The 25712-nt window shown below is 38.4% G+C and overlaps 1 protein-coding gene across 3 annotated transcripts in view; it reads left to right on the top strand.

Annotated features, from left to right (window-relative positions):
• Nucleotides 1–22427, top strand: part of TDRD3 (tudor domain containing 3) — a 119230-nt gene extending 96803 nt beyond the window's left edge. For all 3 annotated transcript variants that reach the window (XM_054163052.1, XM_054163051.1, XM_054163053.1), the window contains 2 exons: nucleotides 18700–18836; nucleotides 21460–22427. In XM_054163052.1, the coding sequence (XP_054019027.1) occupies nucleotides 18700–18819 (120 nt within the window). In that variant the 3' untranslated portion in view covers nucleotides 18820–18836; nucleotides 21460–22427. The remainder of the gene's footprint in view (nucleotides 1–18699; nucleotides 18837–21459) is intronic.
• Nucleotides 22428–25712: the final 3285 nt, after the last annotated feature.

The following is a 25712-nucleotide window of genomic DNA, read 5'->3' as shown; positions in this document are numbered from 1 at the left end:
TAGTCCTAAGATCATGCTGCTTCCCAATCTAGTCATCGAGGCTCCCTCACTTGTTACTTGGGAGAAATAAAGATTTCCCAAGGACCTTTCAGTCCATTCAGAAATGAAAAATACCTTTTTCAAGGTTCTTTTTTTTCTATCAAGGGAGTCTAGGTGAATAGCATCAATTTAGACCATTATACTTATGTAAGCTCAAATGCCAGCATCTTCACATTGAACAATTTTTTTATGGTTTCTTTCTGAGGTTTTACTATTTTGTTGATAAAAGGCCCATGCAGCTATAGGATTTTTTGTAGGTGGAAATTCATTAGGACATTGCTCTTCACATTATTGTGTTTGAATGCTAACTCTAGTGCTTAATCACCGATTGGGGTCATGCAGTAATACTCCAGTGTCTTTTAAGATGAACATTGTTGGCTGCTTTCTTTGTCTCACTTCATATTGATATATAAATCTAGATAGCATGCACAAATGTGAAGTTCTCATGCTGCTTAATAATTAAGTCTTTATCATAAGGTTTAAGTAATGTTATGGTATTTCCTATTTACAAGAGAACAAAACAGATTTTAAACTGATTTCAGGAATTCCTTTTCATTGATTGAGGTTATCAGCAATAATGTACTTGTTTTACTGGAAATCACAGAATTAAGCTCGTTGGAAAAGACTTTTGAGATTGTCAAGCCCAACCTATCACCCATCTGCATCTAATCAGCTAAACCATGACACTAAGTGCCTCATGCAGTCTTACTTTAAACACTTCCAGGGATGGTGCTCTACTACCTCCCCAGGCAGCCCATTCCAATGGCCAATCACTCTTTCTGTGAAGAATTTCTTCCTAACATCCAGCCTAAACCTCCCCTGGCACAGCTTGAGACTATGTCCTCTTGTTCTGGTGCTGGTTGCCTGGGAGAAGAGACCAAGCCCCACCTCCCCTGGCACAGCTTGAGACTATGTCCTCTTGTTCTGGTGCTGGTTGGGAGAAGATACCAAGCCCCACCTGGCTACAACCTCCCTTCAGGTGTTTGTAGAGAGCAATAAGGTCTCCCCTGAGCCTCCTCCAGGCTAAGCAACCCCAGCTCCCTCAGCCTCTCCTCATAGGGCTTGTGTTCCAGGTCCCTCACCAGCTTTGTTGCCATTCTCTGGACACATTTGAGTAACTCAACATCTTCCATGAATTGAGGGACCCAGAACTGGACACAGTATTCAAGGTGTGGCCTAACCAGTGCTGAGTGCAAGGGAGCAATGACTTCCCTGCTCCTGCTGGCCACACTATTTCTGATGCAGGCCAGGATGCCATTGGCCTTCTTGGCCACTTGGGCATGCTGCTGGCTCATGTTCAGTCTACTATCAACCAGCACCCCCAGGTCCCTTTCACTCTCCAGCCACTCTGTCCCCAGCCTGTAGCACTGCATGGGGTTGTTGTGGCCAATGTGCAGAACCCGGCACTTAGATGTGTTAAATCTCATGCCCTTGGATTCTGCCCATCTGTCCAGCCTGTCAAGGTCCCTCTGCAAAGCCTCTCTACCCTCTAACAGATCAACACCTGCTCCCTACTTGGTGTCATCTGCAAATGTTGTGCTGAGTTCTATTTCAGTTCTTCCAGAAAACTTTGAGTTAGCTAAGTCTTTCTTAACTGTCTGTACTGAAGAGTTATTATTAATGTAGAAATACATGGTGTGTGAGTTCCTGTGCCTAATATAGCCATTTTTTGCAGACCTCTTCTTGAACAAATTGGTTGATATTGGAAAAGATTGGCTTAAAGGCATACATTTTAGTCTTTGTGTTAGAATTTATTATTCCTTACTATTTTCTCCAGCAATTTTTGATACTCATGTATTGAATTTAAAGGTTTTTTTCCCATCACATATAAGCTGCATAGAATATACCACCAGGCAAAAGGAAGAAACTGAAGTTTCTCAACTAGTCACTTGAGAAAATGGCCACAGTGTCACCCTTATGACATTACCTATTGTTTAAGCCTCTGAATTTCTGACCTACTTTTGGCAATCTTTTTAATGATCAACAGCAGTAAATTTGTGGTGTTTTTTTTTTTTTTTACATGGTTGGTAGATTTAATACAATATTGTTTTCTCTTCATCCCATGCTAGTTAGCATTCTACTCTCTGTTCCTTCTTCAATACTGAACTGCACTTCCTAAGTTCTGTGGTTTGGGGGTATTGTTGTTGTGTGTGTTGGGGGGGGGGTTGGTTGTCTATTTTTTTTTGGTGGTTGGTTGCTTGTTTGTTTGGGGTTTTTGTGTTATTTTTTTCCTTTGCTTGCTTTGTTGGTTTGGGGGTTTTTGTTTGGGGATTTTTTTCCTTTTCTTGACTGTAGATCAATTTTGCCTGATATTCTCAGCATACAATGCTCTTTCCACTTCAGTGGAAAAAATGTTATCACTTGATCTTAAGGCTCTCTGATAATGGATTGCATACTGTCCATCACCCAGTTTGTCCTGACTCACTGTTAAGTTTTCAGTCCCTCTGACACCTAACATGCTGCTACTTATTTTTCTGTTAGCTGTGGGTATAGAAGATAAAGCTGCATTTTACATGAGGTAAATAAAAAAGCTAGGCGGGAGGTTTTTTGTTTGTTTTTTTCAATAAGCACAGACAGTGTGCATATAAAATATATGTGAGAACACTAAAAGTGTGGGTTGTTTTTTGTTCTTTTTCCTTTGTGCTTGCAAAACTCATAAATACTTTTAACAACAAAAATTACATTTTGATTCCACTGTTAGATTCTAAGTTCTTCTGAGTATCTTGTATGTAGTACTACAGTACTGTATCTATTTCTGTTAATGTAGGAGAAGTCACTTAATGAAAACATTATAATCACAATGAAAAGAAAAAATCACTGAAAAGCCATTGTAGAAATAAGAACTGCTTTTTCTTGTAAAATATGTAAGACTCTACTAACAGCTGGGAGGCATGGAGCATTAAGGGCCTTCCTCTCTCACTTAATAGCTTGTTCTGTGGAAAAAAAATAAAGCTATTATTTAAACTTTAAGTCTTAATTTTATTCTCTAACATGTAAGATTATTTTTTTCTTAGTGAATTATGAAAATATGTAGCCTGAGTGCTTATCTTGTGAAATTGCCCCCCAAAGCCCTTGTTTTCCCTTTTCTATTCTTCAATTACTTGGTCACAAGCTATTTACATGATTACTCTTTTTTATCTTTCTACTATTATGTGAAGGAAATAAAGATGTGCATTTTCCCACCTATATTTGTTTTGGTCATATTCTGATTGTTCCCCAGACAATATAGAATTCATACAAACCCTGCTTGCAGTAATTCACTTAAAAATTATGAAGTCTATAATTTAGTGTAGTTTCCTATTATTCTATCTTGTACTGTATGCCTAAAGAGGTAAGAAGGCAAAGACTGTTATTAAGGTATGTGTAATTCTGCTTCGTCTATAATTTGTTTTGTTTTGTGGAAACTAAAAATCTACTCTGCAGCTTTGCTTTGTTAAGGAATGAGTTGAAGAAAGAAAACAGCAAAGGTTCTTGGATTACAGTTAATTCATGCTGGCAGACATTTGAGAGCTCATATTTGGTAAAGCTGTCTGGTAGCTCACAGAGCTCTAAGAGCTTCTGAAGGTTTTGTATTACCTGAAATCAAACTATAATGCAGGGATTTCTTATACCTGTCCCTTGTTTCAGGTAAGTAGAGGAGTAAACTCCCATGAGTTTCTGAAGGTATTTGACCCTGTTTCCAGCGAGTAGAGAGCAACACTGAAGCCCACTAAGCAAAGGCTTACAGCTGTAAAGGCTTACAGCTTCCTCTTCAAACTGGAGATGATTTCTGCCTGTATGATTTATGCAGGTTTTGAACCCATCCCAGTGTCTGCATTTATGACAGGCAAATACTTATTTGAACAATAGGTTGCCATTTCTTTACTGCTCTCAGCCTGGATGGCCTTGGCATCACACTGATCTTTTTGTGTTGTGCATCAAGCAGGAAATGATTCCCATTAAATAATTTAGTAGGTACAGTAGATAAACATGTCTTGGTTGGATCTCTTATCTAGCTTCTGAGCTCATGATTACACTAAAAGAATTGTACAGTCTACTTAACCAGTTCTAAGACTACTGTAGGAAAAAAAACCATCCCTAAATAGTTGCATCAGACAAAATTTGATGTCTTTGGCTTCTGCACTTTTAGGAAAATCTCTAATTTTACAGTTTGTAATTGTACATTGACCGAATGAATTAAATGAAGGCTGAGTATTTCAGACTCCCCTTTATGAGTGGTGGTGCATATTTCTTAACCTGAGAAGTGAATAGTGATCCACAAAAGGCCATCTTTCTGGATAATTAACACACTTCAGATTTAGGCAGTTGCTTCTGATTTAGCAGACTTAGTTGCCTCTGTCCTGCCAGGCTGAAAAAGTACTTTTCATAGTCTGTCCTAAATACTGTTACTTTTAATTTCATTACCAGAGACTTTTTTTTTACTCACTGGAAATGTTGCTTTAAATTCCATCACATCTTTTGCAGAGCATCACTATATGTGCCTTTACACAGAATGAACCTTTGGGTTCTGTCAGAATAATTTCTTTATTTCTCCCTGCCTTCTTTTAAGAGGTGGTATTTGAAGACAAGGATTGTGGACAGCATTATCCTGATAAACTACTAGTAGAGTATTTTTCTTTAGCACCTCTATTCTCTGAGAATTCTTCTTCAGCCTTTAGCTTGATGTATCTGTTTTGGAATACAGACAGATGGTCTTAACTGTTCCTCTGAAAGTTACTGGTTGTTTGCTGAAATGTAGTAACTGATATTGAAATGTAGTTAAGGACTTGCATTTTATTTTTTCACAAACTAAAAGAAGGCAAATTTCAGTTGAGAGGAAGTAGTTTATACTGAGAGGGCATAAAACAATGGCTTTCCATTTTCTGAATTGCAAAGTATGTTTGAATCTTTCATTTGAGCTTTTTTATTCTTATTATTCATCAAACTATTAAATACTACAAATTATTTCCCAGCCCTACAGATCAGGTCACTGAAGAAGTTGTGACAGTTAAGAGAGGGTGCTTTGAGCATTGCACTGTCTGTGTTGCCTCCATCTCCTTGTTATTACATTAAATTGCATAGGATATTGATTCATTATTTAGAGACTGCATGCTGGGCTCCATATATTGTTTGTTGTGGTGGGTTGAGAGAGGGCCTAGCTCTCCCTCCCCCACAGAGAAAGAAACTGCGGCTAAACTCAGTCGGAGAAAAAAAAGCAGACTATATTTACAAGCACATACAGGAAGCAGATTATATGTAACACCACAAATACAGGTATTTTACAATATGTACAGCAATATACAGCAAATAAACATGATCAGAAACCAGACCCCCAACAGAGGGGGCTTCCCCCTGTGCCCCCTTCACCCCCCTACCTCCCTTCTCCCCCAAAGAGGTAGAAAAAGAGAGAAAGGGTGGTTAGCAAGGCAGAAAAAAGGAAGGCCTGGTACAGGAGCTAGTTCTTACCTCTTGGCCAGAAGCCCAGAAGCAGTCCAGCTGAAAGGGAGAGCAGAGAAAAGGAAAACTACCCAAAGTCCCAGCTGCTCTGGGTCTAAGACCATCACCTCCCACAATAATCAGCCAATGAAATTAATTTAGAATACAAAATATTTTATAAACATTTAGCCAGAGGGCCCCTTCCTTAAAGGCACAGCCTCAAACAGTCACATTTATTTTGAGAGATGCTGTTCCTCACAAAACCCCTTTCTTTAAAGTGGCTTGCAATTTCATTTTATTACAGCACAGCTTCACCTTTTTGAAGTATTGTTTTTTTTATCCTGTTCTCATGTGATGAAAGTTCTTCCTACTTGTTTTGAGACTTCTGGAGGATTTTGTGCTTGGATTTCTCTATATTGCATGTGTTGAGCTTGAACATGTGGAATATGTAAAAGAAATTTGATATGTAAAAATGTCTGGACTATTCATGTTATCACAGTTTCTTTTCTGATTTCCATGTCTCCTTTACATTTCAGTGTTTTGAGTTTGTTCACATTTCCAGTGCTCTGAATTAATATATTTATTAAAGAGGAGAAACTGGAGGAATTGATGTAGCATTCCTGATTTATTGCTGTCTAGGAAAGAAAGACATGATACTTTTGGCTTGGTGTTGCAGACAAGAAGCTATGACAGACCTGTCTTGTAGTGGCATATCTGCATGTGATTAAAGATGTTACTGCTTATATATACAGCTCATATTGATTGGACACATGATTTAATGTACTGAAGTTTCCTTGTACAGGGATGGTTAATGCCTGAAATGCTTGGAGTTGTTTTCCTTGTTTGATGGCTTCCCAGTGTTATTGATAATAATACCTGTAAACAAGACTTGTTTTTAGTTCTTTCATTATAGAACATAAAAGAAGTTGAATCTGAAGATAAATTTTGCAGCAAGGTGATTTGCTTTTTCTTCAGAAATGTTAAAGCATGTTAAATTGCTCCTTTTGGTTTTTTCCTGTTTGTTTGGTAATTTGGGTTTGAGGAGGGTGTTTTTCTGCTTCTGTTGGCTTGCTTGCTTAATGTTAAAATTGTGAGGTTTCTAACATTGACAGAGGCTCTACTCATGCTTTATTTTCTTCACATTAGTAATGTAATTTGCATGGTTTTTTTCATGTCCTACAAGAGACATTATAGACTACTATTAAATGAGTCTATGCGGATGCTGAGCTAATGAGCTGAGGAGAATCGTTCATGTTTCAGAGAGTAGCACAAATTATGTAGGTTTTCTCAGAATATGATGGGGCTCCCTCAGTGTACCATTTCACTCTAGGACAGTGATGATGAGCTTTCTTCAGTGCTAGGGCTGAAAGTAAGATTTTACAAGACATTGGGTGCAAACTTCACGAGGCTTCTCTGGCTTGCTTTCCTTCTTGGTCCATTTCAGTCTTGCCGCTTTTCCCTCTGCACTTAATGAGCCTCCTTTTGGTGTCTGATGTAACCTAACCTGTTATGTTATGGCTGCAGTCCTCATTGCTGGGTATTGCATGGCCCAGCTATTGGAAATTGCATCTAAGTTACAGAGTTTCATTGCCGCTGTCCAGGGAGAGGAGTTGAGTCCCTAGTAAGGAGTTGAATCTCCAATGAATTCTAGGCCAGTTGAGCTGTAGAAATAATAGAAGTGTTGAGGTTGGAAACACCTTTAAGATCATCAAGTCCAACCATAAATCTGACACTCCTAAACCATGTCTCCAACGTCACACTTACACCACTTCTAGATACCTCCAGGTATGATCACTCAACCATGTTCCTGGGCAGCCTGTTCCAGTGCTTTACAATCCTTTTCAGTAAAGAATTTTTTCTTAATAACCAATATAACCTTTTGTGGCAGAATTTGAGGCCATTTCCTATTGTTATATAATTTGTTACTTGGGAAAAGAAACCAACACTTTTCTCTACAGTCTCTTTCAGGTTATTGTAGAGACCAATAAGGCCTCCCCATAACCTTCTCTTTTTCAGACTAAACAACCCCAGTTGTCTCAACCACTTCTTATGAGACTTATGCTCTAGACTCTCCACCAGCTCTGTTGCTCTTCTCTGGCCACAGTCCAGCACCTCAAAGTCATCTTTGTAGTGAGGGGCCCAAAACTGAACACAGATGCTGTTGGTCTTCTTGGCCACTTTGGCACACTGACTAATATTCAGCCTGCTGACAACTAATATTCAGAGCTCTTTTTCCAGGGAGCAACTTTCCAGCCACTCTTCCCCAAGCTTGTAGCATTGCATGGTGCCACTGTGAGCCAGGTGCAGGACCTGGCACTTGGCCTTATTGAATCTCATACCACGGGCCTCAGCCCATCAATCCAGCCTCTCCAGATCCCTCTGTGGATCTCTGTGTTTGACTTTGGGGATTTGAATGCCAAATTTTGTCATGGCTGTGTGTGCACAGAGCATTCTGTGGCACCTAAAACTTGACTAAAACCCACTACTTCTCTGTTTGGGTTTTGATAATGGTTTTTTGCCCTAAGAGCAAAGCATTAGATAATTTCAGATAATATCACTTTGTATTTCACTTCTGAATTGTGTTTTTTGGCAGGTGTGTGGGTTTCGGGTTTGGGTTTTTTTTTGTGGGGTTGTTTGTTTCTTTGTTTGTTGTTTTGTGTTGTTTTTTTTTCTTTCCTGATTACATACTAAAATAAGTCCAGTATCTCAGCCAATACCTTTTTCCTCCCCATATGGAAGTGCATGATTTTTCTTATGAGGGCACTTACTGCAAAGAAACTGAACGATGATAATTGGGGTTTGTTTTGTTTTTTTCAAGTCTAGGCAAATTTTCTTCTTCTGCCATATGTTTAGGACTGTGTCTGTATTACCAGTGTAAACTAAATCTTTCCAAAGGTTTTTTGTTCAACCTGATAGTCTGAAAAACTGGATAAATACGTTATTCAAACCCAAAGCAAAATGTTGGAGAGATGGAAGGGCTGAGAGTTGCATGCTGGGGGGACACATGGAGGCCCTTAGTTTACTGCTCTTTCCAAAAACTGGTACAATTACTCATTAAAGTAACATTATTCCTTACAGCACATAACTACTTATAGTGTTGACTGTTACTGATTTCACACTGCTAGAGCTATGTAGTGTGTGGAAATCTTCTCCACTTCCCAGTTTATGGCTTTCTTCCTGCTGAATGTTAAAAACTCAGTGTGTTAGCTGGTTGCATGTTAGCGAAGAGGAGGTCCAGGGGAGACCTTATTGCTGCCTACAACTACCTGAAGGGAGGTTGTAGCCAGGTGGGGGTTGGTCTCTTCTCCCAGGCAACCAGCACCAGAACAAGAGGACACAGTCTCAAGCTGTGCCCGGGGAGGTTTAGGCTGGATGTTAGGAAGAAGTTCTTGACAGAAAGAGTGATTGTCCATTGGAATGTGCTGCCCAGGGAGGTGGTGGAGTCACCATCCCTGGAGGTGTTTAGGAAGAGACTGGATAGGGTGCTTGGTGCCATGGTTTAGTTGATTAGATAGTGTTGGACTCAATGATCTCAAAGGTCTCTTCCAACCTATCCTATCCTGTCCTATCCCAGATCTTGCTTCAGTGTATCTACTTTTCTTTTAGATTATTGAAAATCAACCTCTAAATATTTATATTTTTATACTGATAGTACTTAGCATGCAGAAGCTTTTTTTTCTGTATTGAGAACCTAGTGACAACTTGTAGGACACTGTCTGTTTCAAGCAGAAACCTCCCAAGAAGAGTTACACATTTATTTTAATGTGTGCCACAGGGATTGACTGCAAGTATGAATAACCTGTGCAGTAAGTAAGGGGAACAGATAAGCTAGCAAAATGTGGGATAATCATGCCCCAGGCTTACATTATCCTAGTTTTATGTAAATGTAATTGAAATGTAGTCTGTTTAGGAAACAAATGTGTGCTTTGTTTTGAGAGTTGAAGAAAGGCAATGAGTAAAAAACTGCCTGATTCCAAGTTAACTGTTGTGTTGCCTTTAGCAGTCTTATATTGAAATATGTAATTCTTTTCCATGGCCATTCCTTGGTGTCTAATGTTTATTGCTTCACTCAAAACTTGGGATGTATATTGTCGTAGCAGAACCATTTAGGCTTTAGATGTGTTTAAAGACCATCTGCTTTTGTCACAACTGATATTTTCAGCAGAGAAAAAATGAGATAAATCTGATTTTAAAAGTTCATATATACATTGATAATTTTTTTTCAGGATTACTGAATAATTTATTGTAAAATTAGTATCTCAAATCAATGTGGAAGAATGCTTTTGTTGATGAATTGCTGACCTTGAAGAACTGTAGAGTATTAAAAAAATAACCAGGAAAATGTGAACTATTTGCCTGCAGATATTTGATCAATGAAAGGCTACAGAAAAAATGATTTTATTTTTTTATAATCATTATTTTTGATACTAAAGAAAAGACTGGTCAGGGAAGGGGGTCATCTTGAAATTCTTTATTTGCAAACAGAAAATCAGCAGATAATTGAGATGTAGCTCCATGCTACCTAGTTTGACGTACCATACATAGGAATGTATTTAGTTGTGGTCTCTGTGTGTGTTTAGAATCCTAGAATCAACAAGGTTGGAAAAGACCTCAAGGATCATCAAGTCTAACCTGTCACCCAAGACCTCATGACTACTAGACCATGGCACCAAGTGCCACGTCCAGTCCCCTCTTGAGCACCTCCAGGGATGGTGACTCCACCACCTCCCTGGGCAGCACATTCCAGTGACAAACTTTCTCCTCACCTTGAGCCTAAACTTCCCACGGCGCAGCTTGAGACTGTGTCCTTTTGTTCTGGTGCTGGTTGCCTGGGAGAAGAGACCAACTCCCTCCTGGCTACAACTACCTTTCAGGTAGTTGTAGGCAGCAATAAGGTCTCCCCTGAGCCTCCTTTTCGCTAGCATGCAACCAGCTGACACACTGAGTTTTCAATATTCAGCAGGAAGAAAGCCATAAACTGGGAAGTGGAGATGATTTCCACACACTTGATAGGGTGCTTGGTTGCGTAGTTTGGTTGATTAGGTTGTGTTGGATGATGGGTTGGACATGATGATCTTGAAGGTCTCTTCCAACCTGGTCTGGTCTGGTCTATCCCTATCCCTATCCCTATCCCTATCCCTATCCCTATCCCTATCCCTATCCTATATTTTCTTGGTGTTCTGTAGGTCTTCTGTGTGCTTTTCTAAGAATCATCTACAAAAAATTTTGTCATCCTAACCAGAAGATAAAATGTTTATTCTAGCTCTGTCTTTATTACCTCAAAAATATATAGCTGGGTATGTAGAAATAAGTCTATGGGGAAAGACAGAGGTTGTTCTTACTTTGTGAGTTAGAAAGTGAGTATGGCCTTTCCTATCTCTTGTGATCTTTTTCCCCTTTCGTTTACCTTTCAAAAGTTAAGAAATACCTGATTCTTCATTTTTGAATTGGCTTTGCCTTTCTCTCATTTTATTCTCACAAGTGCCATAGACAGTTACCAGTTTTATTAGAATTTTAGTGGGTTTTGTCTTTAGGCTAATTTAAAGTTAATGAGATATGTGGGCTGTGTGGTTTTGCTTGCCATGTGTTGCAACTACTTTAAACATTAAAAAATTAAAATGCTGGTTTAAGTATAAAAAAAATAAATCAGAGCAGGTCATGTTTGGTAAGAGAAATAAAACCATAAAATGTAGAATACTACACTGTATAAAGGATTCTGCTTTAGAAGAAGGTGGTTAACAGTGGGGCACTAACTTAGAAATTACCAAGTCCTCACTCGCTTTTGTTGTAACTCCGCGTTCAAACAGCTGCTTTGGGAGTACTTGCTAACAGGCACACACTCTGGTTAGAAAGTGTTAAGTTTCACTTCAGCTCCTAAATGATTATTCTCAGAAAAACTTCGAATTATTCTTACTTAATTGCTTCTAATGTCAGAAATCTGTTTCACACACCCATAACATTTGAATGCGGGCAGACTAATTGCACATTCCACAACATTACTGTAATGGGAAAAGAAGTTAAGAGTAATTAGGAGAGTGATTTCATGGACTGAGCTGATGACCAGTTATCAGCTCTTGGAGTAGGAATCAGTTCTTCCTCCCTAATGCTGACCATCTTGACTTTTGAACCTGCATTGGTTAAGCTTTACAACTGTACATCTGAGCAAGAAAGGGAATGGAAATATGAAAGAACAAGGTGCAGGAACAGAAAAAGGAAAACAGTTTTGTAGTAGTAAGACATGATGATACTCATGCAACTGTCTGGCATTGCACCCTACTTAAGAGAATTGGTAAATTTTAAGTGTGTGACATAATTTGTTCCTTAATTGAATTTATCCCATCATTTATTAATTGTAGTGTGCTGATGCACTTTAAGATATCCAGGCAAGAGCTTAGAAACAGTAATAATTGTGTGTAATATCACTACTATTCAAATTTTATATATTAAAAGGTTAATTTAAAAAAAATTGTGATACTTGCATTATAGATTTTTAAAAAAAAAAATTTTAAGCAACCTTTTTGATTAATGTCTTTACAATGAGTTATGTGTAGTTCTAGTCATCAGTGATAGGTTACTGCAATGTCTTGCAGGTTATGTATGAGCACACTGAAAGTGTATTTTTCTAAAGTGTAATGGTAGCCTGACTCCTTTAAGGACATATTAATAGGGATGTGTACTGTGGAAAAAAAACTGTTTCCACAGCCCCTCAAATATTATTCAGTGAGAGGAACTGCTATTTTAAGTAATGAACATAACTTAACAAGCATTACTTGCAGAGAAAATTGGTCAAGAGCAAGTGGGTTGAATTATTCTATAATAGACACTTAAAAAATGTTCTTGTCGCAAAGTCAGTACTTGGTTAAGATCTCCAAAAGATATACATTAGTGGTAATTTCTCTTCTACTTGGAATTTTTGCAGTTTGTTTGGCAGTAATATTGAAATTAAGCCACTCCAAGGTCGTGTAACCTAAGGTTTGTGCTTTTATTAACTGACAAAAATTATTTTGTCTATTAAATCTTGGTTTACTCCTAGCTGTTACAGTGTTCTAAGAATCCATTTAAGTGTTGAGATGAAGCAGACACTTTAGCCAGTGTAGCATAATTGCAATTTAAATGCCTAAACATTCACCCTTTTTCCTAGAAAAGGTGAATTCTTCAATATGGTGATAGCATGGTTAGGGTTTCTGTTTGGTTTCATTGCTACATGTGGAAAATCTTAGTCTGTAATTTGGATTGATGCAAGCAGAAATAAGTAGAAACCGCAAAAGTCAAAATACTCAAGGAGATCAGGACTGGATGATTAAGGGCAACAAAGTTGGTGAGGGGTTTGGAACACAAGCCCTGTGAGGACAGACTGAGGGAGCTGGGCTTGCTTAGCCTGGAGAGGAGGAGACTCAGGGGTGACCTTATTGCTCTCTACAACTACCTGAAGGGAGGCTGTAGACAGGTGGAGGTTGGTCTCTTCTCTCAGACAACCTGTGTCAGAACAAGAGGACACAGTCACAGGCTGCACCAGGGGAGGTTCAAACTGGATGTTAGGAAGAAATTCTTCATAGTGATTGGCCATTGGAATGGGCTGCCTGGGGAGGTGGTGGAGTCACCATTATTGGAGGTGTTCAGGTGCTTGGTTGCATGATTTAGTTGATTAGGTGGGTTGGATGCTAGGTTGGATGCGATGATCTTGAAGGTCTCTTCCAACCTATTCTATTCTGTTCTGTTCTATTCTACAAAGGAAACAAGTTTTAGGGAAGGAATTTAACCAGCAAAACAAGAGATTACTTGCTGTATTAATAGCAGGAGGCACCTGTTGCCAGCATAAGTGCCAATGCAAAGAAGCATTAAATCTGCACCAGGACATGGGAGTTGAAATGCACATGAAAGAAAAGTTCATTTTGCAAGGAAGCCAACACTCTGTGTACTGGGTTCATGAAATTTTCCATGAATTGGGTATGTGAGTATTGTGGTTTCAACTGGAATAGACTTAATTTTTTTCCTAGTAGCTGGTATAGTGCTGTAAGGAAATTAAAACTGCAGCTTAAACTGGAACAGTGGTTTGACATTACTGAGATGGAAAATGTCTTCTGCTTTCCTTGCCTCCTGTCCCTTCTTTGTCCTATGGTTTGTAGCCCATGCTGCTCCTTTATGCCTCCTTGCTCAGGCTCTTATGCTCATCCTTTAATAGGCCGCTGAGGGCTGTAACTGATAAACCTTAGCCCAGTGAACAGGGCAGAATTTTCTGCTAATAAGCAGGAATAGAAGGAGGTGATTATTTTGTACATGGCAAACTGCCAGAACTGTTCAAGTTGTGACTTGAAGATGCAGCCTAAATGTCTGTGAGCAGACCATTCAGCAAAGCTTTTTTGTAATACATAACTTCTGTTCTGCTCTTTAGTGTAATCCACCTATCCATTGTTCTCAGAAGGTTATACAGGAAGTATTCACTTCAAGGAATATAAGTTTGTAGCCAATACTTTGAATGCACTGAGGAAAGTTTGCTGAAATTCAATGAGAAAGCTTTTCATGCAATATGAGTTCAATCTGTTGTAATGTGGTTAACTATAATAGTAAATCAGTTGTTAAAGTATTTTAAATATTGGATTTATAACTTTGTAACTATGAAATCCGTTGTTTTTTAATGTAAAAGCATGCTGGCAGTCACTTGGCTGTGCTGAAGTTACTTAGTATTTCACTAAGCTCAGAAATCACTACAAACTCTTCAGAATGTATGGGTCCAAAATGGAAGCACTGAGTGTGCATACAATCCTATATTATACTTTTCAAACTCTAGTCTGTCTTGTGGGATACTTTTGACATTTTTGTTCTAACAGCACATTCTTGTGGCAAAATTTTGAATGGAAGCTGAAATTCCCAAAGACTTAAATTTTGCTGTTCACCATCCTCTTTTGAAATACCTAAAGAATGCTGACTCCCCACACTGTCTTTAATGTCATTCTAACCTGCAGTAATGTCTTTGTGCATTTCACTGGTAGTGTTGTAAATGTTGTTAAAACTTCCTTGCTTTTTCCTGTGCATCTGCCAGTTTTAGATGTCTGCAGTTATGCCTAGTGGTATCATTTAATCTCAGGATACGTAGCCCTAGGCATTGTGCAAGTGCTAGGCAATTCAGTCCTGAATCCTGGAATATTAAATAACTAATGAATAATACACTCAAGGATGAGCTGATGAAATATCTAAGTTTTTTAAGTACTGTACTAATATGCGGCTTCTACTAGTAATAGAAATAGAATGAAAATGCTTTAAGAGAGATCTGTGGCTAACTTTGCTTTACAAAATGTAGTCTACATGGATAAGGAAGTAGGAAATTGAATAATCCAGGCTGATAGTGATTCACTTGCACACTGAAAAAAATAGGCAACAAGAAGGACTGGAAAACTATTTGGTGGCAAGATGTATGATGTAATTGACTGCAGAGTTATAATGGAAACAAATGTAGGCAGCTAAAGTTTCTAGGTTGAAGAACAGAAGAAAAGGTAGTGAAAATTACAGATAAGTTCTGCCTACAAAGGGAAGATACTGTACCACAAGAGGAATGACAGTGATGAGCATGAGGAGAGATTTTAAAGTAAATTGAGATAAAAAGAAAAACCCAGAAAGAAAGTCCTTGAGGTGGAAATACAATAAAATGGCCAAAGAAAAAGGGTGAAAGATCTGCACTGGAGGACTCAAGGTATCAGTGCAAGAAATAATGGAAGAAAAGAAATGCAAGTGCTTGCAAAATGAGAAGCAATGTTTAATGAAGATACAACTTGCCAAATTGTTATTTTGGAGAATGTTAGATGCAATTAGGATCAAATACAAATAGCTAAGACCCAAGAAAGAAATAATAATGTCATTTGATAAGAAGATGGCTTCAACAAGACTCAGTAATTCTGTGTGGGAAACCACTGTGCATAGAGAAGAACAAGGGAGCAGTTGAAAGATTTTCTGTTACTTATTCATTCTTATCATTTAACTTCATTGCTTGCTTTCATTTCATTCAGCACCTCAAGAAATTGAATGTGATTTCAGATTTCACTCTTGCCTATTCTAATAAAAATACCTGAAGTGCATGCATCTGAGGCTCGTTTGATTTGATTTTACTGATTTCAAAGCATCAGCAACATAAATTTTGAGGTTTGATGAGGATTTGCTACTTAAGAAATTTGCTCCTGATAGCCAACCTTTTTTCTGAGGATAAGTATATTACAGGTAAGATGGGCTTGGAACACAAGCCCTATGAGGAAAGGCTGAGGGAGCTGGGGTTGCTTAGCCTGGAGAAGAGGAGACTCAGGGGTGACTACAACTACCTGAAGGGAGGTTGTAGACAGGTGGAAGTTGGTCTCTTCTCCCAGGCAACCAGCACCAGCACAAGAGGACACAGTCTTAGGCTGCACCAGGGGAGGTTTAGGCTGGCGGTTAGGAGGAAGTTGTACACAGAGAGAGTGGTTGCCCATTGGAATGGGCTGCCCAAGGAGGTAGTGGAGTCGCCATCACTGGAGGTGTTCAGCAGGAGACTTGATGGGGTGCTCGTTTGCATGGTTTAGTTGATTATGTGGTGTTGGATGATGGGTTGGACGCGATGATCTTGAAGGTCTCTTCCAACCTGGTCTATTCTATTAATTTTGTGTTGGTTTTGAGCAAAGACTACCAAGGTTGCAAAGAAAAAAAATCATGTCGAATTCACTGCCCTCTTAAAACCACCAGTATGCCTTGCTAAATTAGTTTCCCAGTTTTGGAGTGATCCAAATTCTGAGCATGTGTGTGACAGCTTCAGGCTGTGCCTGTAAGAAAGATAGCTGCAAATTTTCGAGCAAACCCACAGTTGGGTATAAAAAGTAAACCAAGAGATTATTCTAAACTATAATTTCATTGTTAGATGCATGGGATGTAGTTTTAGAATCTTACATACTTTTCTCATTCTGTTCTCTCTGCTGGCATGCATGTCTGCTTTTTGCTGGAGGACCCTTATCAGCTAACTCTGAGATAAGCATTACTAGCTTCTTAACGATGCTTAGAGCTAACTAAAAATCTCTCTAATATTTCTCTTTTTTCTTCTAATTAACCAGAGGAAAAAGTGGAGGGAGAGGTTAAGGGGGAGCGAGGCAGAATCCTCCTGCCCAAGGAGGATTTCTGTGCTGTTTTTCCCCTTGCAAATACCTATATGATATTGTAAATACTGTATATTTTGTACGTATTTATGGCATTCCATTGTGGCTTTTGTAAATACAGATTTTCCATTTTGCTTCCCCAGCTGAGTTCAGCCAAGGTTTTGTTGATGTGGGTGCCTTAAACCATCACACTGTGGAAGTTCACCTATTTACTACCCACCTATTTACGTATTTGTTCAAGGATGAGCTCTTTTACATTAGATTGAAACTTTGGCAGGGAGTTTTAAGAAAGCTTGCAGTTGCTTATTCTTTACTCTTTTGGCAAATAACGTGGAACTATTTTCAGCTGTTTGGTTTCTTGAAGTGTACCAAAGGAGTTAAAGTATTTGCCCCATTTCAGGCAGCTAGCTTTTTAACGTTTTGGTGTTAGTACAGCTTGTGTTGTCAGTGTTGGGAGCTTACTTTGTATACTAAGATGAGGATTGGTCCTAGGGCTAACAGTATTGAAAACTGTAGATTTTTTTATTATTATTATTGGGTTAGACACCTTTTGTGTTGTGCTTTCCCTTGGGATAGTCAGTGTCTATTGAACATCTTTATATGAGGGAATCAATAGTGCTGCAAGCAGTAAAAGAGGTACGCTAAGAAAAGTAAGCTTTTTCTGCCAGTATTCAATGGTTCTGAGCCTTTGGCTACAGTGAAATCAATTATTCTGTGTTTGGTTGTATAGAAAATCTGTTTTCTTCTACAGCTGTTGCAGACTGCAGTAGGTCTTAATCTGTTGTTCTGGAAATACAGCTATGATCACAGACACGCTCTGTAAATAGAAGACCCTGTCACGAGGAATGTGGTTGTCTGTAGTTGTTACTTTTTAAATGCATGCTTATTGATATTTGAGCTGATGATTCGGAAAGAGATGTTTCTTGAGGGAGATCTGACTTTTCACAAGAACCTTAGAGTGTAGCTTTTCCTTCATGTCTCTTTCAGTCAATTATTTTACTCCTGTGACTTGCTTACTCTGTTATATGCATGCTGCGCTGTGTTGGAACAGTTGACAAAATTAATCATTCGGTGTTCTTGGTTTGTGTTCCTGTATGTTCCTGTGCTGTGAATGAAAGGGAATGTTCTCCCTTTTCTCAAGAGTAGATTCCTTGCAGCATGTTCCCTCTAGACCTGGTGTCTGCTACAGTACAGAGTTAGGATACTAAAAATACGAAACTCTCTTTCCCTGAGACCCCATTTACAACCATACTCTTGTTGAGAAACTTTTCAGCCTGTAATTCTGCTATTTCTCTTTTGCTGTCAATTCTGGTGATCTTAAAATTCTCCTCTATCTTTAGTGTGTACTACCTTCAAATAGGTGATTTTTCCTTTTAATATTTCTTGACCAAATTAAATACATAGCTATGTTAATATACCCCTGCCTCCTCTGAATTCCATGTAATTAATTTGTCCATATCTTTCTGGTATTGAGATACCTAAGAGTTAATGCAATATTGCAAATATATTATGATCTCTCTTCTCATTATTCAGAAGTTATATTTATTACTGCTGCACACAGAAAATTCACAGCTAAACTGCTGTCCACTATACTTGTAGACTTCTTTCATTATTACTGCATCACCGATTTTTATGTACTGTTTTAGATCTGTGTTTCTAGTATGCATATTGCCAGATGATGTTCCTTTCATTTCCATTTCCCAATTCTTTTATTTCATTGCACACAGTTTGCTAAACTCCTAAAAGCTGGTACTTCTCTTGCTCTGGCAGATTATCAAGTTTATCTTGCTTCTTGAGTTTGTTGCCTGTATAATTCTTGGAAAATAATTTTGCTTTAATAGCTATGCTTTTTTTTTTTTTTCTTTCTTCTGCAAATGTTTAATAACTTCTGCTGCTGCTCTAAGGATTGAGTTTTGAGAGTCTCCATCTTGATTTTGTAAGCTTTCCTAGGGTTTTAAAACCTCACTCTCGTTATCTCACTTTATTAAGGTGTTTATCAGCACAGAAGAGCAGCAGTTGCTATATGTGCATGAATTCATTCATACATGAATACGTATGTGTGTATGTGTGCATACACCTACTCATGTATAATGCACTTGCCTGCTCTTGCATTTAAAACAGTACTTTTTACCTGCAGGAGGAGGAGGAAGAAACATATGACCAAACTCTAGAATTCCGCAGAGGAGGTGATGGTCAACCAAGACGTTCCACACGACCTACTCAACAATTTTATCAACCCCCAAGAGCTAGAAACTGATTAATAAGAAATAAAAGGTAAATACATGATAATGATTCTTTGTTTATGGGATTAGATTTTGAGAAAAGTACATCAAGATTGTTCTGTCCCTCAGTGTTTCTCAGTCTTTGTGTAGTTTGTAAGAGAGCTTTCTTCAACGGTGCCAGTAGTTGGCTGCTTAAGAGCCCTTAGGATTGGGTTGCAGATGGTGAATGTTTTGAACAAATAATGTAATCACCACTTTACAAGAAAACAAAGTTGGTAGAAAAATTTTTTTCTCATTTGAAAAAGAAGTATTAAACAACAATATGAGCATGACCTACTTCATTTAATAGGAGCAAGCACAGAGCAGTGATTCCTACATCTATGAAGAACTTGTTACTAAATCAGTGTCTTACAATTTAAGTGAAAGTTTTATGCTTTTGTCTCTTTAGGTTAGAAACTGCTTGTGATCCCCTATGTGTTAAGATGTTATGTGGATGTGTTAGTTATGGTGGAAGTTGGGTATCTCTGTTTCTCTGGATGTTTTGGCTGTAAGTAGAATAGAATAGAATAGACCAGGTTGGAACAGACCTTCAACATCGTGTCCAACCTATCATCCAACACCACCCAACCAGCTAAACCATGCAACCAAGCACCCCATCAAGTCTCCTCCTGAACACCTCCAATGATGGTGACTCTACCACCTCCTTGGGCAGCCCATTCCAAAGGGCAATCAGTCTCTCTGTGTAAAACTTCCTCCTAACCTCCAGGCTAAACCTCCCCTGGCGCAGCCTGAGACTGTGTCCTCTTGTAGAGACTTAACATATCTGTGGGAAGAGCAAGAAAACCACTTTGGGAAGTAGCTTTTTAACTTTGCTGTGTGAAAGGACTCACGCCACTTGAGCAAGGTTTTACTTGATACTTTTTCATCTGAGAGCAGCCACAACTTTCTTGAATTCACATGCACTGGACCAGCTACTTCTCTGAAATAAATGGCTGCAGTTCCTACTGAACTCTGTCTCTGCCCAGTGTCTCATGTTCTACTTTTTATGAGGCATTTATGTGAATAAGTATTCTTTCTATTTGTTTGCTTAGCAAGGGAAGGAGAATTTGCAATGCTAGCATCTAAAATCAGTTATTTAGCCATTGAATGGGGGAGGTACAAGGCCTATGAATATTTACTGTGCTATGAATCCTGAGGATATACTTGTCCCTATACTTTGTTAGTTAGCAGAAATGAGGGGATTATATATCATCCTCAGAAAATACACCTGATATTTAGAAGTCTAGAAAAGCCAGTCAGAAAACTCAGATACAGTTATTTTCCTAAACACATGAAGTATGCTGTATTGCTTTCATTTTACTTGTAGATCTTCTAAATCCTCAATTTCCAAACATGGATTAAAATTCTATCTGGAATAAAGAAAGCTTTGTAACATTGCATGCTATTTTGGGGGGCATCTACAGTGTATCTTTGTCAGTTTATTTTTACTGAGCTTTATAGTTGCTTTCCTTGCTTCAGTCCTCCACATTCAGTTGGCTTAATAGATGGTGCAGATCTCTGCAGCTTTTGGCATTTCTAACATGTGGTAACCAGTGATTTTACTGTTCTTTATTATATGCTAAAATACCACTTTCATTTGGGGGAGTACTTGCAGTAGAGGAGTAAGTGATGCATTTATTATGTAAATATAAGAAATTTATTGACTCTTTCCCAAATGGTAATTATTCTATTTTGGCCCATGTAATTTGATATTCTATTTTAAGTAAGAATATCAATCACTATCAATAAACATGTCATAAGATACTTTACGCAGAAATTGCTCAGTGCATATGCCAGAATTGAGTTCTAAAGCAGCTCAGTGGTTGGCTCAGAGGAGTGTCACTGTGATCAGCCAAATGAAGTGTGCCTAGTGTAACCAGCAGCCAAAACCAGGGAAGTATTTTGTGGGTTTAGATAATTTTTTTGGTATTTCCCTGATTTCATAGTATAGATCTGGAAAACTGTATTTGGCTTTGGTCAGCTGGGGGAGAGGGGAAAACAGACATCCAGGGAGAGTTATAGAAACTTCTGTCTTGGGAAGAGTGAATGAAGTGGTGGTGTGTAAGTGTTGGTGGTGTTCTTCCTAACATCCAGCCTAAACCTCCCCTGGCACAGCTTGAGACTGTGTTCTCTTCTTCTGGTGCTGGTTGCCTGGGAGAAGAGACCAGCCCCCACCTGCCTACAACCTCCCTTCAGGTAGTTGTAGACAGCAATAAGGTCTCCCCTGAGCCTCCTTTTCTCCAGGCTAAGCAACCCCAGCTCCCTCAGCCTCGCCTCGTAGAGCTTCTTGGGTTTTCCTTTCCTGCATAGCAGAGGCAATACACACCTTGTCACACGTAGTTTAAAATCTATACTGAAGTTTTACCAATGGAGAAGCTGCATTGTTTGGTGAGAAGTCATTGCCAGAAAGTGTTCTTTCCTTGTATTACGCCAGTCGTGTCTGTTGTGTTGAAGCACAACCCTGATTAAAGACCTGTCTCCGTAAGTGCTGAAAGGCAGCTGTGCACTCCTTTGGAGAGAGGAAATGAAATAGCAGTAAAGTGTATGTTGCACAAATTGCAGAGAGGTTTTATGCTTACCTCTTTTTCTGTTGTTCTTTGGTTTTATTTTTTTATTTTATTTCTTATTTTATTTAGAAACCTTCTCGAGATGGGAGGAAATTCACTGGCAGCTCCAACTTGCTGAAGACTTCTAGAAGAAATGCTGGCTTTTTCCAAGCAACAGGATGGAACCATGAAAGCTCACATGAGCAGAAGGAATTTGGACCTGACACCACAAGAGACTTTTTAAAAAGTTCTTAGATACATGAAGCTGAATACTTTTTACATACAAAAGGGGCAAATTGTCATTGCTGCCATCAATAAAACCACAGTGCACTATTCTATTCTTTGCCTTGTTTTCTTTTTACTGAGCCTTCATTGTTTGTTAACATAATACTAGTGTATCATGATTTTTTTATTTGTTTTGAATTGGTTTTGGTTACAATATTGTTTCTAGTAAGGTAAACATAAAGCAGGACACAACTGGGCCATTTCATACTGATTTTAGGCTGGCATTAGAGAAAAGTAAAAAAAAATTTCAGCTAACTACTGTACAGTGAAATTCTGAGTAGGTTTCAACTCTTGTTTCCTGTGTGTGTTTTCCAAAGTTGCTGAAGGCCAAATTACAGACTTGCCTATTATGTTTTTCATGACCTGTGACTAAAAGGTCAAAGGGGAGGGGAAAAAATAATCATCAGTTTCAATAGTAATTTTCTAAATACTTTTAGGCAAATACTTTCTTTTTTTTTTAAGGAATATTTATATTACAGGAATAGAAACATTTCTAGAAGGTAGAGGAAAAAGTAGTTTAAACAAAAAATACCAAAAGGTGCATATGAGTATTTTAAATGTAAATACATGTATACATGCACATGGGTGCAACCAGCTGAATACTAAGTTCTAATTTTCTTGTAGCTTTAAACTCTGCTTTTATGCTCCATATGATTAGAATGTTTTTCAGTTGTCACTGGCACTTGAAAGAACCTCATGTCAAACTGCTTTTCATTCTAAGCTGTATCTTGGAATCTCATTGATGATAGCTGAAATAGTTGAAATCACACTGTTTCTTTATCTGAGGACACTAAAGGTTGGTGCACCATGCAAATGCCTCCTGAGCTTTATTCTGGTCGTTTAATTTAAGACTGAAATAGCACATATGTTTAGAGGTAGTTCTGAAAAGACAGAATGTTACCTGAGCTATGTACTGATGATATAAGCTGTATAATTAATCCTACTGAATTTCTCTCTGAGTGCTCATACAAAACTCTGTTTTGGATAGAACCTGGTTTATTTGGATGGAATGAACTTCTATATTAATGGTGTGATTGAATGTATTTGCAGTACATCGTGTGCATTACTCTCTGAGTGCTGTCAAATCTTACCAATCACTTAAAATACTTGCGGAGTAGTAGGGAACCAAATGTTTTGCTGCCTTAATGGATCCTAAGCAGATTCGTGAGAATTATAATGCAACTCAGTAACTCTAAAGAAATTTGGGAGCTTAAAACATGAGCTGTGTAATGTTGAGCCTCTTCACTACCAACTGACCCACAATAAATTTTATGAAGCATTTTGGATTTAACTTAGAAACCACTTCCCAAATACTAGTCATGCTAGTCAGTTCTGCTAAATTGTACCAGCAAATAAATAAACTGCAGATCTAATACACTGGATGTTGGATGCTTTACTTGTAGTATTATCACTAAGCCACTGATAACAGCTATTCAGCCTCATAGTGATGCAGCCAGAGCATCATTTTGGAAAGTAGCTTTGATTATTTATTTTTTCTTTACAAATAGACTGTGCATTAAATGAGAACCCTAAGATCGGTGTACCAAAGGAGTTTCTGAAATTAAAATCACTTTTATCTTCCTTTGAGCTTTCATTTCATTGCTGTGAGGTAAATCATGCAATTCAGAAAACTGCAGTCTGATTTATTGAACTGTGAAAATCAAGCCTACTTATGAAAATGTGAAGACTGTAGCAAAGCAGTGCAGCATTCCTCTACAGCGACTGTGGCATTCTGAAATGACCGCTGTGTGCGCCGCTGTCTGGAGGCAAAGGAAACCTATTTGAAAACGTTGGGCTTGTTTGTAAAACAAAACCATCCTGGACTTCCTATTGGTGCTAAGGAACTGGAAAGCCCCACAGTAAGCAAAAATATATGGAGAGTCTCCTTGGAAAGACCGTTTTGTGTGTGTTTTATGATTCTTTTGGTTTGGTTTTGAGTGAAACAACTTCTTTTGAAGACTGTTTAGGATCTGAAGAACCAGTGACTGAGTAAATAAAAACTGTTTGCATCAAACTGTTCTGAAAAGCAGGAATTCATGTGTTCATGCTCATTGATCCCTATATCTGGAAGCAACATGCTGGTAAACTAGGTATGTATATAAATGATTTTCTTGATTTGCACAATCCATCAAACCCACCAATAAAATAATTTGTCAGTCATAATGCAGTAAAGTATATGTACAGAAGAGCAGCACACTTTTATTTTGCTTTTATGTTCAGAAGTTATTGTGAATAGGTGTATCTTAAAAACTGATGAAAAAGTTAACTTCTACTTTGTCCAAAGTGACAGCAGAAGCAAGCTCCTGGACTCTGTGGGTTGATACTGATAAGGAGCACTGGATCCTGACCATCCGCCCTTTATTTACTCAATTTCTAACTCCTATTTTGGAGTGTTCTTGACTAGCTGTTTCCAAGACAAACCTGTTGCAAAGGAATTTCTCCTTTGCAAGATGGATATGTGCCCACCTGAGCCTCCTGGCCTGTGAACTAGTAGTTCCCCTGTCTGTGACCCTCCTTTACTAGCATTATAAATACAGCTTATGAGAATTTGTCTTGAATTCAGGAATGTAATTCTAATGAGATGTTTTCCATGCCATGGATTTGAACCTAAAGGAAATGTTAGAGATGTTAGAGTTTCTAATTCAAATGATCCTAAAAGTTACGTGGCAAGCTGGTAATACTATCATCACATAATATTATTTTTCTCCTCCTTGTTGAGATACACAAATACCTCTGAAGCAAAGATGGAAATAGTCAGGTTTTATCATGTATTTTCATAGCTTCGTAAAAAAATCAGTTGAAGTTGTCAGATTTTCATTTAAAATTGTTCCTTTGACTAGCAGCTTCTGATATTCAGATACATATTTATTAATACATCTTTCCCCTTTGCCACTAACAGGTACTTATTATGTCTCTGGCAACAACTGTACAGAGCAGTCATTAAGGGAACACTGCTGGAAATGTCTCTGCAGAATCTCTCTGTAATGTCTTCACAGTATCACTAAGGTTGGAAGAGACCTCAAAGATCATCAAGTCCAACCTGTCGCCACAGACCTCATGACTAGACCATGGCACCAAGTGCCACATCCAATCCCCTCTTGAACCCCTCCAGAGACGGTGACTCCACCACCTCCCTGGGCAGCACACTCCAATGGTGAATGAGTCTTGAGCCTTATGCAGATGAAACCTGTTGGAAGTGTGGCTTTCCATGGCAGCATTAACAATGCATATTTCCACTGGGTTACAAAAGGTTGATATCACAAGAAGGACAAATCTTAACTGTGAAATATATTTGGCATTAGGTACAGAATGAGTAAAAGCCTGAGCTATATCTGAAGAGACATTTGCAAGAGAACTTCCAAAGAGCCAAATTAAGTAATGAAGGTTGGTCTAATGCTGGCCAGCTAGCTGGAAGAATCTGCCAGAATCTAGAAAAGGACCTGAATTTAGTCCCTTTCTAGCATTATGATTGGAGGAGAGTTCACATGGAAAGGTCTCCACTGCTTGTGTGCATACACAGGAACATATCTGTCAGAATGATTGTCTTGAAGAATAATCCTGGTTTGTCTGTCCTTTCATCACATAATGTGTTCCAGCTCCAGTAAGAGCTTTATAACTTTCTTGAGAACTATAAAAGCCTCAAAATGGCTAATTGCATAATTTAGCTAGCTCAGTTTAGCTTTCTATTTGCTACATAACTATTTCAGTGTTCTCATGGGGTTTGGTGGGTTTTTGTTTGCTTTTTCTCTCTAAAATGTTTTAGATCAGCCTGTTCCAGGACAGCACGTTACTATGGAAGGTTCTCCCAACCATATAGGCACTGACCTTCTTATAGCATGAAAAACTTTGTGTATTAGTGGTATTCTTCAAAGCAGTGGCAAAGACTTTGTTAACACTCATTTCATATCAGTTCCTTATGTTGGCCTATTCTGTCTCTAAATGATTGTTTTGTTTAGGTATTTTGAGAATGATTCCACACAATTAAGAGTAGACAGAGGTTACTTCAATACTTAATTTCCCCACAAGGCTGAAGAGGCCATAAAAAGGCTTTTTCCATC

The sequence above is a fragment of the Dryobates pubescens genome, chromosome 7 (genome assembly GCF_014839835.1).
Source record: "Dryobates pubescens isolate bDryPub1 chromosome 7, bDryPub1.pri, whole genome shotgun sequence".
Lineage (NCBI taxonomy): Eukaryota > Metazoa > Chordata > Aves > Piciformes > Picidae > Dryobates > Dryobates pubescens.
Note: the sequence above shows the minus strand (reverse complement) of the source record. Positions and strands in the feature narration are given on the sequence as shown.